The sequence below is a fragment of the Camelina sativa genome, chromosome 6 (assembly GCF_030686135.1).
Source record: "Camelina sativa cultivar CO46 ecotype springtype chromosome 6, ASM3068613v1".
In the NCBI taxonomy this organism is placed as follows: Eukaryota; Viridiplantae; Streptophyta; class Magnoliopsida; order Brassicales; family Brassicaceae; genus Camelina; species Camelina sativa.
In genome coordinates this window covers 26218323-26234261 of record NC_141885.1, presented here as the reverse complement: position 1 = coordinate 26234261, position 15939 = coordinate 26218323, and the positions used below count along the sequence as shown (strand labels likewise).

Sequence of the window (15939 nt, the reverse complement as noted above, 5' to 3'; positions counted from 1 at the left end):
CAAGTAAAATTCTACAATACCTGAATGAATAGTATAACAATGACAAACATAGAGAATGACCTAGAAGAGCGTCTGCCCCTGAAAAAACGACTTTGTCGTCGTTTCAAGCCAGAAAGTCAATACGTCGTCCATGTAGAGCCACAACAACAAGTAGAAGAGGAAGAGCTTGAAGCGAAGCGAGAGCTGCCCGAGAGGTTAAAGAGGAAGATAATGGAGATGGAAGGCACGGAGGAGACTTAATAATGGAAAAGCCATTGACTAAGACCGACGTGGATGGAGGTGAGTCGCGTTTGTCTATTCCCATGAGTAAGTGTCAAAACAGAGAATTGCTCTGAATGTTTTCTTGTATCCATATCAAACGTTTAGAGTACAATATATAGGCTAGCAATAGCTTGAGCCTTAAGTAAATAAATAAGATCAAATCTAACAAATATTGGTAATCCTAATCTTCCCAATATTTGTATATATCTTCTCCTATTACTCCCCCTCAAGATGGCGAGTGTGGATATCCCGAACTCCCATCTTGCCAAGTAGATAAATGAACTGAGCCCGTCCTAATGCCTTTGTCAAGAAGTCGGCGACTTGTTCCTTAGTGGCGACAGACACAGGAGTAAGTTCACCCGATTGAAATGCATCACGGATGATATGACAGTCATTCTCTATGTGCTTCGTGCGTTCGTGAAAGACTGGATTCTTCAAAATCTTGATAGCTGCCTCATTGTCACAGTAAAAAGAAACCGGATCCGGATGACGAATGTGAAAGACAGGAAGCAACTCCATGAGCCATTGTATCTCGGAGTAGGTAAAAGACATCGACCTGTATTCAGCTTCAGCGGAGGAACGAGATACAGTCTTCTGTTTCTTAGTTTTCCAGGACACCGGAGAATCCCCCAAAAGGACAACATAACCAGTGATAGAGCGCCTAGTGAGTGGACACGCCGAGTAAGCAGCATCACAATAAGCATTAACATGAAGATCCTTATTGGAACTGAGGAAAATGCCTTGGCCAAGAGTTCCCTTAAGGTACTTGACAACACGAACCACATCAAACCAATGACGTGCACGAGATTTAGCAAGGAACTGAGCAAGTAGATGAACAGCATAACTCAAATCCGGACGAGTAACGGACAAATAAACGAGGCGACCCACTAGACGGCGATAACGAGACGGATTGTCAAACAAGGGACCGTTGTCACGAGCTAGATTATGATTCTGTTCCAAAGGAGTATCATAAGGGCAACAACCAGTCAGACCACACTCAGCAACAATATCCAATGCATATTTCCGTTGACAAACAGAAATCCCATCATTGTTGCGGGAGATTTCCAATCCAAGAAAATACTTTAGCTCCCCGAGATCCTTCATAAGGAAACAATCACTGAGATATGCTTTAAATTTCATGATAAGAGCAGAATCATTCCCACCGATGATCAAATCGTCGACATAGACAAGCACATAGAGACACGACGAACCATGATGATAAGAGAACAAAGAGTAGTCTTTCTTATTTTGAACAAAACCAAACTTGAGCAAAGAATCAGAAAGTTTGGCAAACCAACAACGCGGAGCTTGCTTAAGGCCGTAAAGAGATTTGCGCAGACGACAAACTTTGTTTGGATCGCTCGAAGTATAACCAGGAGGAAGTTTCATATAAACCTCTTCCTCGAGATCACCATGAAGGAAGGCATTATTAACGTCCATTTGATATAATTCCCAGTTATTAGCAGCAACACACTTGAGGAAGACACGCATAGTAGTCATCTTGACAACCGGAGCAAAGGTTTCGTCGTAGTCGGAGCCTTCTTTTTGTCGATTGCCACAGACAACCAAACGGGATTTGTGTCGTTCTAAGGTGCCATCAGAGCGCAATTTAACTTTAAAAACCCATTTGCAATCAATGGCACGTTTACCAGGAGGTAAATCCGTGACATCCCACGTTCGAAGTTGTTCCAAAGCGGTAATCTCAGCCTTGGAAGACAAACGCCAATGCTCATGTTTCATTGCCTCTTTAAAAGTCCGGGGTTCTGTATAGAGATCAACAACAGCCAAAAAAGCTTTGTGCGAAACAGAGAATCTATCAAGAGTCATAAAAGCTGACAACGGATAGAGACACTTACTTGAGGACTTTGATAGAGTAGGAGAAACGGAGGGAGGAGGTTTATCATTGACGATGGCTGTGTTGGTGACATACGGTTCAAGACGTGTGGACGGTCTTTTTACACGGTGACCACGACCAAGTGCTTCATCTGCAACAGGCAGTGGTTCATGTTGTTCGGGGACAGTAGCAGGCAAAGACGGATCCGTATCAGGTACTACTGACGGTTCCGTAGAAGGCAATACCGACGGTGGAGGTGGCATAGGAGCAGGAGAAGGAGAAGTAGACTCCCCCTCAAGCACAACGTCCTCCGCCGGAACATCAACAAGACACGGCTCATGAGAAAGCACCGTAGTGTTTTGACGACCAAACATATCACTGGACGGAGAAGGATGTGAGGCCTCAAACGGAAAAACATTCTCGTAGAACTGAACATCTCTTGAAACAAATACAGCCTGTGTCTTGAGATCAAGGACAAGCCACCCCTTCTTACCAAAAGGGTAACCAAGAAATACACAACGAGAACTCCTTTCTGCAAACTTATCTCCGACTTTAGGCATTCTAGTTGCATAACAGAGACAACCAAAAATGCAAAGAGTAGAGTAATCAGGAGGTCGTTGGTATAAAAGTTCATACGGAGACTTGCCATTAAGAAGCAGAGAAGGCGTCCGATTGATCAGGAAACAGGCAGCCTGAATACTTTCTCCCCAATACTTGATAGGAAGATGCGATTGGAATAACAGAGCTCGTGCAATGTTGAGTATATGTCTATGTTTTCGCTCCACCCGTCCATTTTGTTGTGGTGTATAAACACATGATGTGTGATGAGTTATACCATGTTCAGCGAAATACGAACGCAAGGGTAAGAACTCAGTACCATTATCCGAACGAACTGTCTTAACCTTCTTCCCAAATTGTCTTTCAACCCATGAGACAAAATTCTTAACTACAGTGGTGACTGCAGATTTCTCACGCAACAATTGTGTCCACACGGCACGAGAAAAATCATCAACAATGGTAAGGAAGTATGTAGAACCACAAGTAGATTTCGTTTGATACGGACCCCAAACATCACAGTGAATCAAACTAAATAAATCATCAGCTTTATTAGAACTTTCAGAAAACGAGAAACGAGTCTGTTTTGCTCGACAACAAATATCACAACTTGCTTCTAAGTTACTAACACCAGTAGAAAAATTGCCAAAACCCGATAGTAAAGTGAGAACTTGAGACGAAGGATGCCCCATTCGCTTGTGCCACAAAGCACGATCATCTAGCTTCCCAATCCGGCATGCTTGAGGAATAACAGCACCAGCAAGATGATAAACCCCGTCCCGTGCTTCACCCGCACCAATCAAAGTCCTTGAAGTTTGGCCCTGAATCAAACAAAATTCTTTGGTAAATAACACAGAGCTAGCAATGTCATCAAGTAGTTGAGAGACGAAGATTAGAGTAATATGAAGTTCAGGAGCATAGAGCACTCGTCGTAGAATCATCTTGCCACCAAGGTTTAAGGTGCCTTGATGTGTAGCCCAAGTGAGACCATTATCCGGTAGTTTGATAGGGCACGCAACAATGGAAGTAAGCTCACTTAGCAAGTTAATGTCACCAGTCATATGATGACTAGCACCGGAGTCGATGATCAAATCATAACGACTATGCGTACCATAAAGAATGAGTTTTTCAGTCTTACCAGAGAGTTTTTCACCAGAGGATTCCTTTTTACTCTCAAGGAAACTAGCTAGAGAGGTCCATTGAGCCGATGTTAGAGATGGGATGCCAGCAGGAGGTGTTGTTGTGACTTGATTAGCAACCGCTTGGGAACCACGTCCTTTGTCTCGTCCGCGTGATGAGTTCTTCCCACGACCAGAACCAACGCCGGTTCCTTTGTTGGAAGTTGTTTGATCAGGCCACCAATCGGGATAACCAACAAGTTTAAAACACTGTTGTTTTTCATGGCCAACACGACCACAGTGAGTGCACAAAAGAGACTGTTTGGAGACGTTAACCGACAAGCCAATCGCTGTAGTGGGCATCTCGTCTTCCTTTGTCACTGTAAGATGACGTTCTTCTTGTACAATTTGCGAGTACACTTGCCCTATGTTGAGGTCAGGTAAGCGTGCTAGCAAATTTGAACGAGTAGTTCCAAACTTTCGACCATCTAAACCCATCAGGAATTGATGAATGTGAATAGCTTCTTGTTTCTTGTTAAACTTCACCATCGAAGTACAGGTTGATTTCTTGCAACAGCAGGAAAAACCACTATCAAACGCAGCAAGGTCATCCCACAGCATCTTCAATTTGCCGTAGTATTCTTCCACGGATTGTCCGTCCTGTTTGGTCTTGCGTATATCCTCATGAAGTTGATGTTCACGAGTTCCATCATTCACCAAGAATCGTGTTTTGATGTTCTCCCACATGACAGAAACATCATCAACAATAGAGATAGATGAACGCAATTTTTCATCTATACTTGCCATGATCCAGCCGATGATCAATGAATTCGCCATATCCCACCGTTCTGCATCCTCGCTTCCATCTGTAGGTCGCTGCATGGTTCCATCAATGAAGCCCAGTTTTCTTTTTGTACGGAGAGCGTTCATCATGAGCTTCGACCATCGCTCATAGTTCTCTCCATTCAACAACACTGCGGTTAAAATCTGGCCGTTGTGTTCACCGGGTTGAATCAGGTAAGATGAAATCAACGCCGGTTCTTTCTTTGTATCATCTCCTGACATGTTCGTCAAAGTTTAGAAATACTCTGTTTTCTTGCTTTTGTTTTGTTTTTTTTTTTTTTTGAGAGCAAAACTGTGTTCTGTTTTTTTTTTTTTTTTTAGCACAGGCCAAAAGTAGGCTCTGATACCATGTCAAAACAGAGAATTGCTCTGAATGTTTTCTTGTATCCATATCAAACGTTTAGAGTACAATATATAGGCTAGCAATAGCTTGAGCCTTAAGTAAATAGATAAGATCAAATCTAACAAATATTGGTAATCCTAATCCTTCCAATATTTGTATATATCTTCTCCTATTAGTAAGCTTTTGAACCACGATTTTCTGACTTCAGATGAAAAGACAAAGACCTATAAAAGAATTAAAAGGGATAGAGAAGGAGGTTTAAGCGTGGAAGTGATCGATCCAAGGTTACAAGTATGGAAGTTGAAGATAAGAGGATATCTTGATATGGACAAGAAAAAGAAGACGAAGAAGGGTGAGAGCGCGATGTATCTGTTGGCGTATAAGTGGAATCATGTAGTTAAAGCTAATGGTCTTAAAGAAGGTAATAACTTGCAGCTTTGGTCCTTTAGGTCACAACAAAAGCTATGCCTTGCCCTCGTCTTGCGTTAAATTAGGGTTTTGAAATTTTGCTTATATTTTGTTTGTCAATTTGTTACCTTAGCTCATATTTGACGGATGTCCTGTGAGAGTTTCTTAGTTGACTAGGATCTTTTTTTTTTTTTTTTTAATGTTTAGCATTGTTGGTTTAAATATCTCTAGGTTTTGTTAATTGTTATTAACAGTTTTTGTTGAATGAATATCTTCATCTTTATAACAGTTAATTAATAATTTTCTTATAACAATTGGGAACAATTTGCTATATGGCTTGAATCGTACATAGCACTACTCCGTCGTACTAATTTATTGTGATCAATGAATCATAATCGATTTTATGAACCTTCGACCACGGAAAACAACCGCTCCGGTGCCACGTCACCACATTCGGAGAATCCCACCTCATAGATCCAGCTGAATCTGTTAAAACCTACTTGTCCTAATACAAATAGGTACAAGTATTTTAAAAACCACGAAATGTAAAGAACCAAGGCTGGAATTTGACTTCGGCCTTCAAACTGTTTGATTGTACGAAAAAGATCAAACAAATTCTATAAAATGTTGTTTTCTAATCCTAGAATAAAAAATTCAATTAAAGAAAAAAGGGTTTAAATTAATAAACCATATGGAATGGAAGGCTCTTCTGATACTCACTCATTCATTTCTTTGAGTATATATCGCACAATGTGTTACTATGAGACTCGTGGAACAAGATTATGAAAAGTTTAGCTTGCGACGTTTTTCTTGAGTCACCTACTTGTGGATATATGTTGCGGATCCCTGGCTAATTTTATATAAACTATTTGACCATATTAGATTGATTTGTTTTTTCTTATTAAAAAACTGATTAGCCCCGATAACCTGCTTTGCTACCTAGTTTTACTATTATTTTTTTGTCATGACCGGAGAATTCCAAAACAAAAATCAACCTAGTCTCCTCCTGTCTTACCAAAAAAAAAAACTAGTCTCTCCTCCTTATTAAGAACCGAGTATTGTGGATGTCTAGATTGACCATCTGCTATACCATATTAAGTGTAGCTAAAAGAGCACGTATATGTAAACGAATACTAACCAACAACTATTTATTTTGTTTGGTTTTGTGGTTGAGATATACAATTAAGGTGCAGAGAGAGATAGGTGGGTCACTTTTAGGTATGAGATGGACATGTCTTACCACATGTTAAATATGAAAAATAATTGCTAATAATCATAACGAGTTGCTATATGTAGGGAGTAGTATATTATTTGTTTATTTCATAATTCAACTCTTTTCTTTACGCTCCCTTCCGCGTCCACACACATCTAAAAGATATTCGAACCTTCGAAGAGCCAAGAGGAAATATATGTACTTTTAATATACGTTGTAAATATATATTTGAAATCTTTTAATATGTTTTGAATACATCATGTACGCATTCAAACGAAAAGCTATAATTTATGAAGAATTTGAATTGTATAACGGAAAGAAGAATTTAATTAATCAACAACAATATAATGGTGTATGATGACTTTATGAGTTTGACTGACCCATTCGAATTTGATTGCGCTGTTTAGTAGTGTAGTGTGTTGTGGAACAAACGGGTCCACACGTAAATTATTCGGAAGCGAAAGGTAATATTACATACGTAGCTATATTACAAGGTTTAAATACCTACTAACGCTATTTCTTCCTTCATCATCTTTCTCCAAAGTCCAAACACCCAAAAAGCATAGAAAAAAAAAAATGGATGGAGAGGAGTTGTTGAGACTGTTTGACCAAAACTGGTCCGAGAGACTAATTCTCAAGAAAGACAAAGAGAATCTGAATGGAAAAAGTCGAGAGAAGCATGAAGAAAGAGAGATTCCAAAGAAAAGAGAAGAAGATGTGAAGAATTTTCCGGTGAGCTTTCTTGTAGAGAAGGCTATGAGTGATGAGACGATGATGATGAAAACGACGAGTTCTAAAACAAGTTTGTTTAGTTCTTCATCAGATGATTTATTCTTGTCTCCTAGATCTGTCTTACCAGTTAAAGCAACGGCCATGAAGCTTCAGACGATTCTCTCGGGGAAAGAAGTGAATGAGTTTAGGATTGCGGAAAGGGAGAGAGTACTTTCGGAGAAGAAGATGATGATGAAGAGTAATGTGAGAAGAAGAAGAAAGGGAAAGAGTATGTCGGATTTGGAGTACGAGGAGCTTAAAGGGTTTATGGATCTAGGTTTTGTCTTTTCCGAGGAAGACCATAAAGACTCCGACCTTGTTTCGATTCTTCCTGGATTGCAAAGATTAGTTACGAAAGATCATGATGGATTAGTGCAAGTAACAAAGGAAGAAGAAGGAGAAGAAGAAGACAAGAGCAATATAAACAGAGTAGCGAGACCATATTTGTCGGAAGCGTGGGATCATTGTGGAGGAAGAAAAGGGGAAAAACAGATCACTACGAAGATAAAGTGGAGAGTTCCGGTGCTGGCGGCTAAGGAAGTTGACTTAAAAGATAATCTAAGGCTTTGGGCTCATGCCGTGGCCTCCACTATTCGACGATAACACAAGTTTTGGGATTCTATTAAAATGCATGCGAACTTTTTCTGTATCAATAGTTTTTGATCATTTTGATTTTCAAAATTCATGTGAATAAATGAGAATTAGTATGCTCGATCTCTCTACAATGCACTACAAAAAAAATGATTGATTTACATCATTTATTTTATATATTTTTATCATGTTTAAATGATGCAAAAATAATTTACATCACTTTGAGATAAATATTTGCTTCAATTAATAAAATTGATGTTTGTTTACATCAATTACAAAAAATGATATAAGATTTACATCATTTTTACTAAATTGATATAAAATATTTGAATCATTTCTCAAAACTAATGTAAAATATTTCTATCATTTAAAAACTGATGTTAAATTCAATATTATAATAATAATATGAAAAATAATTTTGTCTGAGTAATATATTTATTATTTATAACCTTTAATCATTTTTAATATATTATGGTAACTACTAACTAAAATTTTAAAATAAATTAACTTGATAAAAATAAAATCAATTAATTACCTGATTTTAAGGCTTACTATATTGAACCAGTTATCTTAGAAATAGGCAAACTAATTTGGTATTTATAGAAGATATTGTCTCATCACATATTAGGAAGTATCCGATGTGGGATAATAGAACTTATCTTTTTTTTTTCTTGTTTACAAACGAAAAAAGGAAATTAAATATAAACAATTATTAGCAACATATAAAAATAAGTAACTACTCTTTAGTTTATTAATTCTCTCTTTGACTACTAAATGGATTATTCCAATCAAAATAAATCATACAACTTACTTGATGATGATGAATAAGGATCCTTAATAATCCAAAGAAAATGAAGATACAAATTTTTTTTTTGGGCAAAAGAAAATAAAGATACAGCTAGGTTTGCTTTGCAGCTGCTATAACTTTTGATCAATCAACTTTTTCAATATTTATCTTCTAATTACGTTTTTAATATATATATATATGTGTAATTTTTAAGTGATAAATTAAAATTTATTTAACATCAGTTTTAAATGATGTAAATTTTGTATCGTTTGAAAAAATGATTTCACACCAAACATGAATAAGTACATCAATTATCTAAATGATGTAAATTTTTATTTTGAATCATTTTTTTAAAAAGTGATACAATATAATAGAAACTGAATCAATTTTAACTAATTGATGTCAAATTAGATAATTATAATATCATTTAAATTAATTGATGTTAAGTTGTATATATGTACTTCACTTCTCAATAAATAATTTAAAATTTCATCACTTAGTTTTGAGATACACTTGAAGTACTACAACAAACTCCTTTTTTTTTGTAGTGATGACCATAGTAATGACCAAGAACATATCCGTCCTTGTCCTAGATGAAAGAATCTATGATGAGGTTTTTTTTAGTGGTGGGCCAAAAATCATATCCAATAATGTTCAACACTTGTCATATGATATTTTTTGCCACCTCATTTATCAACAAAATTTTCACATTGTTATGCAATAATCATGTTAATAACTATTACATTTCTTCCTATTGAAATAACTAAAATATTATGGAATAATATTCAACTTATTTTTTTTGTCAAGTCGCTTTTTTCAATCATTCAATTAGAGACATCTATTTACATCCATAATCTGCACAAAACTTACTCACTTAAATATCTAGTAAATATGGTGGATTATTTATTTTCTACTAAAAGAAAACTATCGTTGGATAAAAAATTTAAATGTTGAATTTTTTGACTATGTTAATCCACTATGTTTACCTGAGAATCAAGTAACCAAATTATAGAATTGATTAGTTGGCTCCATGGACATTCTTTAAAAAAAAATAATTCTTGTATAATATTGTTGAATAATAATATTCAACTTATTTTCTTGTCAAGTCGTTTTTTTCAAGCATTCAATTAGAAACATCTATTTACATACATAGTCTTATAGTACACATTTCATTTAATTTACATAAAACAGTAATTACTACATATATACATAAATAACACTGTACATAACTTATTCACTTAAATATCTAGTAAATATGGTAGATTAGTTATTTTCTGATAAAAAAAATTATTGTTAGATAATAATTTTAAATATAGCATTCTTGACTATGAATATAGTGTGGATTAACATATTATGTATCTATATATCACAACAAGTCAAACTATTAGTTAATTCTTATACCGAACCAAACAAATCAGAGTTTAATTACATGATATATAGAAAGATTTACCACTGATCAAAAATAAATTTTTATATACAATCAAATTTTACTTCGGTTTGATTCGTTTCAGTTTGATAATAACATTTGGTTTGGTTCAGGTTTGGTTTGACTGTGATCTGTTTCCAATAAACTGGAATCGAACCAAACCGGGGAAAAACAAATGGACAGGACTCACTGAGTGAGCTTTTCAAAGATTTGGGCAAACTCTGTTTCAAGTTTCAACGGAGAAAAAGGAATCATTTTTTAACCGAATATTACAACAAATCGAACTATAGGTTAATTCTTATACCGAATCATACATAACCGAACTAAACAAATCAAAAGTCAATTACATGAATACAAACTAATTTATACAATCGAATTTTATTTCGGTTTGATTCGTTTCAGGTTTGGTTTGACTTTGATCTGTTTCCCAAAAAACTGGAATCGAACCAAACCGGAGAGAAACAAACGGACAGGACTCACTGATGAGAGAGCTTTTAAAAGATTTGGACAAACTCTCTGTTTCAACGGAGATTAAAGGAATCATTTTTAATGGACGCATTGGGAGGTTGCGGCGGCGCTGGTGGTTTCTGGGGATGGAATGGATTCGATCAACGGAGAAAGAAGAAACCTTCCGGCGATAGAGGCAAGAAAGGAACTCTGGATCTTCGGATTCCGTCGACGTGAGCAGAAACGCCGGCGGTTATCGGTTTCCTTTGAAGCAAGCTGTGACGGCCGGCGCACTCACTTTCACCGGTGACACGATTGCTCAGCTATCTGGGAGATGGAAAAAGAGAACCGCTCTTAAACAATCATCTTCTGAGCTTGACGAGGTTCGTCTCACGAAGTTTTAGTGAGTATGATTTAGTGATACACCTTAAAAATGAAATTGGATCTTTTGTATAACCAAAAATGTTTGTGAGTATGTTTGATTAGTGTGTAGTGTGTACAGTCTCTTTATTAAGTTATGTTTGATTTGTGTTATTGTTGTTTGGGGTAGTTCATATTTACTCTCTTGCAAAATGTGTTTTCGTACATTGGTTGGAAACTTGGCTTGTGACTAAAGGATTTGTGATTGGATCGTACATACGCGATGTCACCAAGTCGTTATCATCCAAAAAAAATGTAATTTTATCTCGTCGTCGAAAGATCATGTTATTATTATTATTATTTTTTTTTCCAATAACGTCAGGATAGAGATTAGAGAGTCTGTTTTTATAGGCCAGAAGAAAAACAAATCCCAACACACAAAAACCCTAAAACAGCCAAAACAGTATCTCACTAAAATTTCGCCAACCTTTTGAGGAGCTGCGGTGCCCCTGCAGCTAGAGCGATCCCGAACATGCCCATAACGACTAACCAAAACCGACGAGTTTTAGGTATGCCGTAGTTTTGAGTCCAGAGTTTGGCAAATACTACTTTCATAAAGAAAGTAACCAACCCTGTCACTATAGCCCTTACACCCCAATGTGGGATAAAACCTCCAACCGCGATCGGTAATAAACCTCCTAGGAAGATCCACGGCACAGATGTGAGAGATTTAACGATTGTGGACTCCCACTCTGGATGTTCCACCTGCAAAACCCCATAAAAACTACTTAGAACAGCCGTTTTTACACGAAAGAGAAGTTCAACACAAAACAGAGCTAGTCTAAGCATCTTTTCCTCATGAACCAGTTAGACTTACCGTTGTTATGTGTTTCACAACGTTGTTAAACATAGCTCCAATGATTTGCGCAATTACTGCCGCGAAACCGCTCAAAGCTGTATACTGTATCTCACTATTAGCACTGGTTACGATATATGCCGTACTCGACACAAAACTTCCCATGAGAGTGCCTAACTCATCAGCGGTGACCTTTCCATCCGGTGCCACGATTTGTTTCATTGTGGTTGGAAGCTTGTTGATAAGTTTCTGCAGTGGGGAATCAGGGATGGGGTTCCCATAAGGCGGATTCTGGAAAGGAAAGAAAAAAAATGAATTGAGACAAACAAGAAAACACTAATTTCTTATATAAAGCAGAACCAGATTATAGTTATGAACCTTTTCGAGATCTTCTATCCCTTTCTGTAAATCTATCTTTTCCTTTTGCAGCACGGCAGTTCTCTCTTCCAACAACTTTTTCTCGTTTTGCAACTTGGTTTCAGACTAAAACATTGAAAAAGCTAAAATTACTCCACCATATATACCACCAGTGATTTAAGTGATTAAGTTTTAGCTAACTGTACCTGGATGGACATTTCGTACTGCTCCCTTAGATTTTTGTTTACTATGATAAGTCGGTTCTGCTTAGCCTTCCAAGACTGCTGCTCCTGTGCTTTCATTTGCTTCATTTGATTATTGAGTTGCATAGTGAGCTGATGGTTTTCCTGCTCCAGTTTCAAAAACTTTTCACTGAGCTGCTGCTCATTCTGCTTCAGGTCCATCGAGTGTCCTTCCTCCTCTGTTTGGTTTTTGAGAAACATACGTCAGAAAACCATGTTTTTGTTAAGAGATCACAAAAAAAAAGCAGTAAACTTCCAAGCATTGACTACTCACTTGTTATAATGTCAGTGCTAATAGCATTTCCCAAACGGCAAGCTACAGTTTTACCCAATTCTCTGTTACCGGGGGCAAGCAAATTAGATGTTATTGCAGCATAAGATAAATCACCTTGCTTTTTTGATCATCCATTGAATATAAGATAACTTACCTTGCTATTTGCACCAGTTCATTAAAGATTGTTGTAAATTCAATGCTACACCACAAAGAGAAGAAGCAAACAATTAAACTCAGCCTAAGGTTTATGTCAAGAAGTAGAGTTGTATGATACAGGAGAAAGATGAATCACCTGACTAATAGTTCCTCGTTCTTTGGTTAAATCCATCCATGATCAAATCAGAGGAGGATTTCAAACAATAATCAGTCATAAGCAACAAAACTTATAAAATCGGGTATTGCAAGCAAAGGCTTAGTTAGAAGATCCACTTCATTTCAGAGAAAGGGTGAAGATGTATACCTTGAAAGAATCCTCTTCAGAGCCAATACTGGTAGTTTCATCTAAAAGAGGAGCAAGCCTATCTTCTGCGTAAAGAGTAATCCAAGTCTGAAGACAAAGTAGAGTTTCCATGAAAATTAAACAATCAGTAAGAGGCAACTAGAGATGATATATGCAGCATTCGAATTCGATCTCTACACCAATTTAAAAAAAAAAAAAAAAAAGAAACTAAAAGAAACCAGTGATCGATGAAACAACCTCGGGAAACATCAAAGAAGCATCATCGTTCAATCTGGATTCAACTTTCTTGCTGCTGGGATCCTCCTTCTCTGCGATTTCCTTGATACATTGTAACTGCGCAAGAGCTGCTTTCGCTGCTTCTAATCCAGATTTTAACGCAGTGATCCAACCTTTTACTCCTATGATTCTTTCAACTTCACACCCATATATAATTTTGATTATGAAGATCGATGATATTCAAATCGCAAACCCTAAATTCCACCACACATAGAGCCATGAGAAGAGTATGAAGATCAAATCCTTCAGGGGTGGTTTCTTTACAATCTTCTCGATCGAGACATTGTACGTACGTGATGAGGAGAAGAAAGCTCTTACCTCCTTCACGTCTTTGCAAATTGAGTTCATTGATGAGCTCCGTCGTCTTCATATTTTGCAAATTGAGTTCACTGATGAGCTCCGTCGTCTTCATATTTTGGAAGAAACGGTTTCTTTCTGTTTTTTTTTCGTTTGTTTCTTTCTTTTGATCTTTGTAATTTGCATGTGTTAAGCTTTACATACTATCTATATAAAAGTGGTGAGCCAATCATTATTTTATTTTGATTCTCCAAATTTCTTGGTGTCGGAAACAATCTATATATAATAGCAAATCCACTTTTTCCTGTCAACTTTAATCCAACGGATGATATTAGTTCTACTTTTCCATCTAACGGTTTAAAATTATTAAGAACTTCAACAGTTTCAAATTATTAATTGTGTCTTTTCATCGCACCCCCATCTTTCAAAAATCACACTTCTTAATTTTTGCATCTTTTTGTTGTACCTCCATATGTTTCAAAAATCACATCCATTGATTTTTACACACTTTTATGTCACATCTCTATGTCTTACACCTATTTGTTGTACCTCCATGTTTCACATCTACTAATTTTTACACTTTTTTATTTTACATCACAATGTCTTACACCTTTTTGTTTATTATATATATAAATTAATTATTAATGACTCCAACAGTTGCAAATTATTAATCGTTTCTTTTCATCGCACCCCCATCTTTCAAAAATCACACCTCTTAATTTTGCATGTTGTACCTTCAAGTTTCAAAAATCACACCTCTTAATTTTTGCATCTTTTTGTTGTAGCTCCATATGTTTCAAAAATCACATCCATTGATTTTTACACATTTTTATGTGACACCTCTATGTCTTACACCTATTTGTTGTACCTTCATGTTTCACATCTACTAATTTTTACACTTTTTTATTTTACACCACAATGTCTTACACCTTTTTGTTTATTATATATAAAAATTAATTATTAATGACTCCAACAGTTGCAAATTATTAATCGTTTCTTTTCATCGCACCCCCATCTTTCAAAAATCATACCTCTTAATTTTGCATCTCTTTGTTGTACCTCAATCTTTCAAAAATCACATCCATTAATTTTTACACTTTTTTATTTCACACCTCTATGTCTTACACCTTTTTGTTTATTATATATAAACTTTTCTAGACTACATAAACAAATTTTGAAAAATTGTTTTCTGAGTATTTTGAAAACTTACAAATTAATAAATAAAATCTAAATAATTGTTTTCTTGAAGTGTTTTTTAACTAACAAGCATCAATCTCTAATTCAAGGTAATTTTATATTTTCGTTGTGAATGACCTATTAGTGTTTCTTCACCAAACCTGTTAATTTTTTTTAGTTAGATTATTATTATTGTTAGATACGATGGAACAAAATATGAGTATTATTTTCTTTCAATTTATTAATCAACATGATTCACTCATCTTCGTTAAAATTTGGATTGTTTTATTTATTGATTCCTTCATCTAAATTTTGTTTGGTGTTGTTTTCCATTTAGACATACATCGATCATCTCTTCAAAGTATTAATCTAGGTAATTGACTGTGATTTCTATTTTTTCATAGATTTATATATTTATATATTGCAGCAAACTCACTTTTAGAGATCAATTTAAAAATAACGGATGAGATTGTTTTTATTATCTCCTCTAATTGTTTAGATTTGTTAATAATCTTAAAAGTTGCAATATTTTAATCCAACAATTGTGTTTTTTCGTCGTGCTCCCAGCTTTCAATGTTCAAATTTGTTAGTTTTCGCATATTATTGTTTCACAGCTCTTTGTTTATATATATATATATATATATATTTATTTATGGACCTTGAAAAGAGTTTTTGTTCTTTGAGTATTGTTTAACACCTCCAAATTTAAAAATTATGAGTATTATTTTCTTTCAATTTATTAATCAACATTGATTCACTCATCTTTGTTAAAAAATTTTGATTTTTTTATTTATTGATTCATTCATATAACTTTTCTTTGGTGTCGTTTTCCATCTAAGCCTAATTGATTATCTCTTTCAAGTATTAATTTAGGTAATTAATTAAGATTTTTCATAGATTTATCTTTTTAGTCAATTTGGTTGGTTGCAGTGGCAGCTATTAACTTTTTCTCCCTGATTCTTTTATTATTTTTTATAAGTTTTGATAAAATAATGATTTAATTGTTTTATGTAAATATCTTTCAAAATTGATTATCTGAGTATG

At 35.5% G+C, this 15939-nt stretch overlaps 1 protein-coding gene across 1 annotated transcript; it reads left to right on the top strand.

The window, feature by feature from the left end:
• Positions 1-7033: 7033 nt before the first annotated feature.
• Positions 7034-8062, top strand: LOC104793203 (uncharacterized). The gene has a single exon (XM_010519515.2). The coding sequence runs from the start codon at positions 7152-7154 to the stop codon at positions 7947-7949; it is 798 nt and encodes a 265-aa protein (XP_010517817.1). The 5' UTR covers positions 7034-7151; the 3' UTR covers positions 7950-8062.
• Positions 8063-15939: the final 7877 nt, after the last annotated feature.

Coding starts and splice junctions, on each gene's coding strand:
- LOC104793203 (XM_010519515.2), top strand. CDS start 7,152: ATGGATGGAGAGGAGTTGTTGAGACTGTTTGACCAAAACTGGTCCGAG.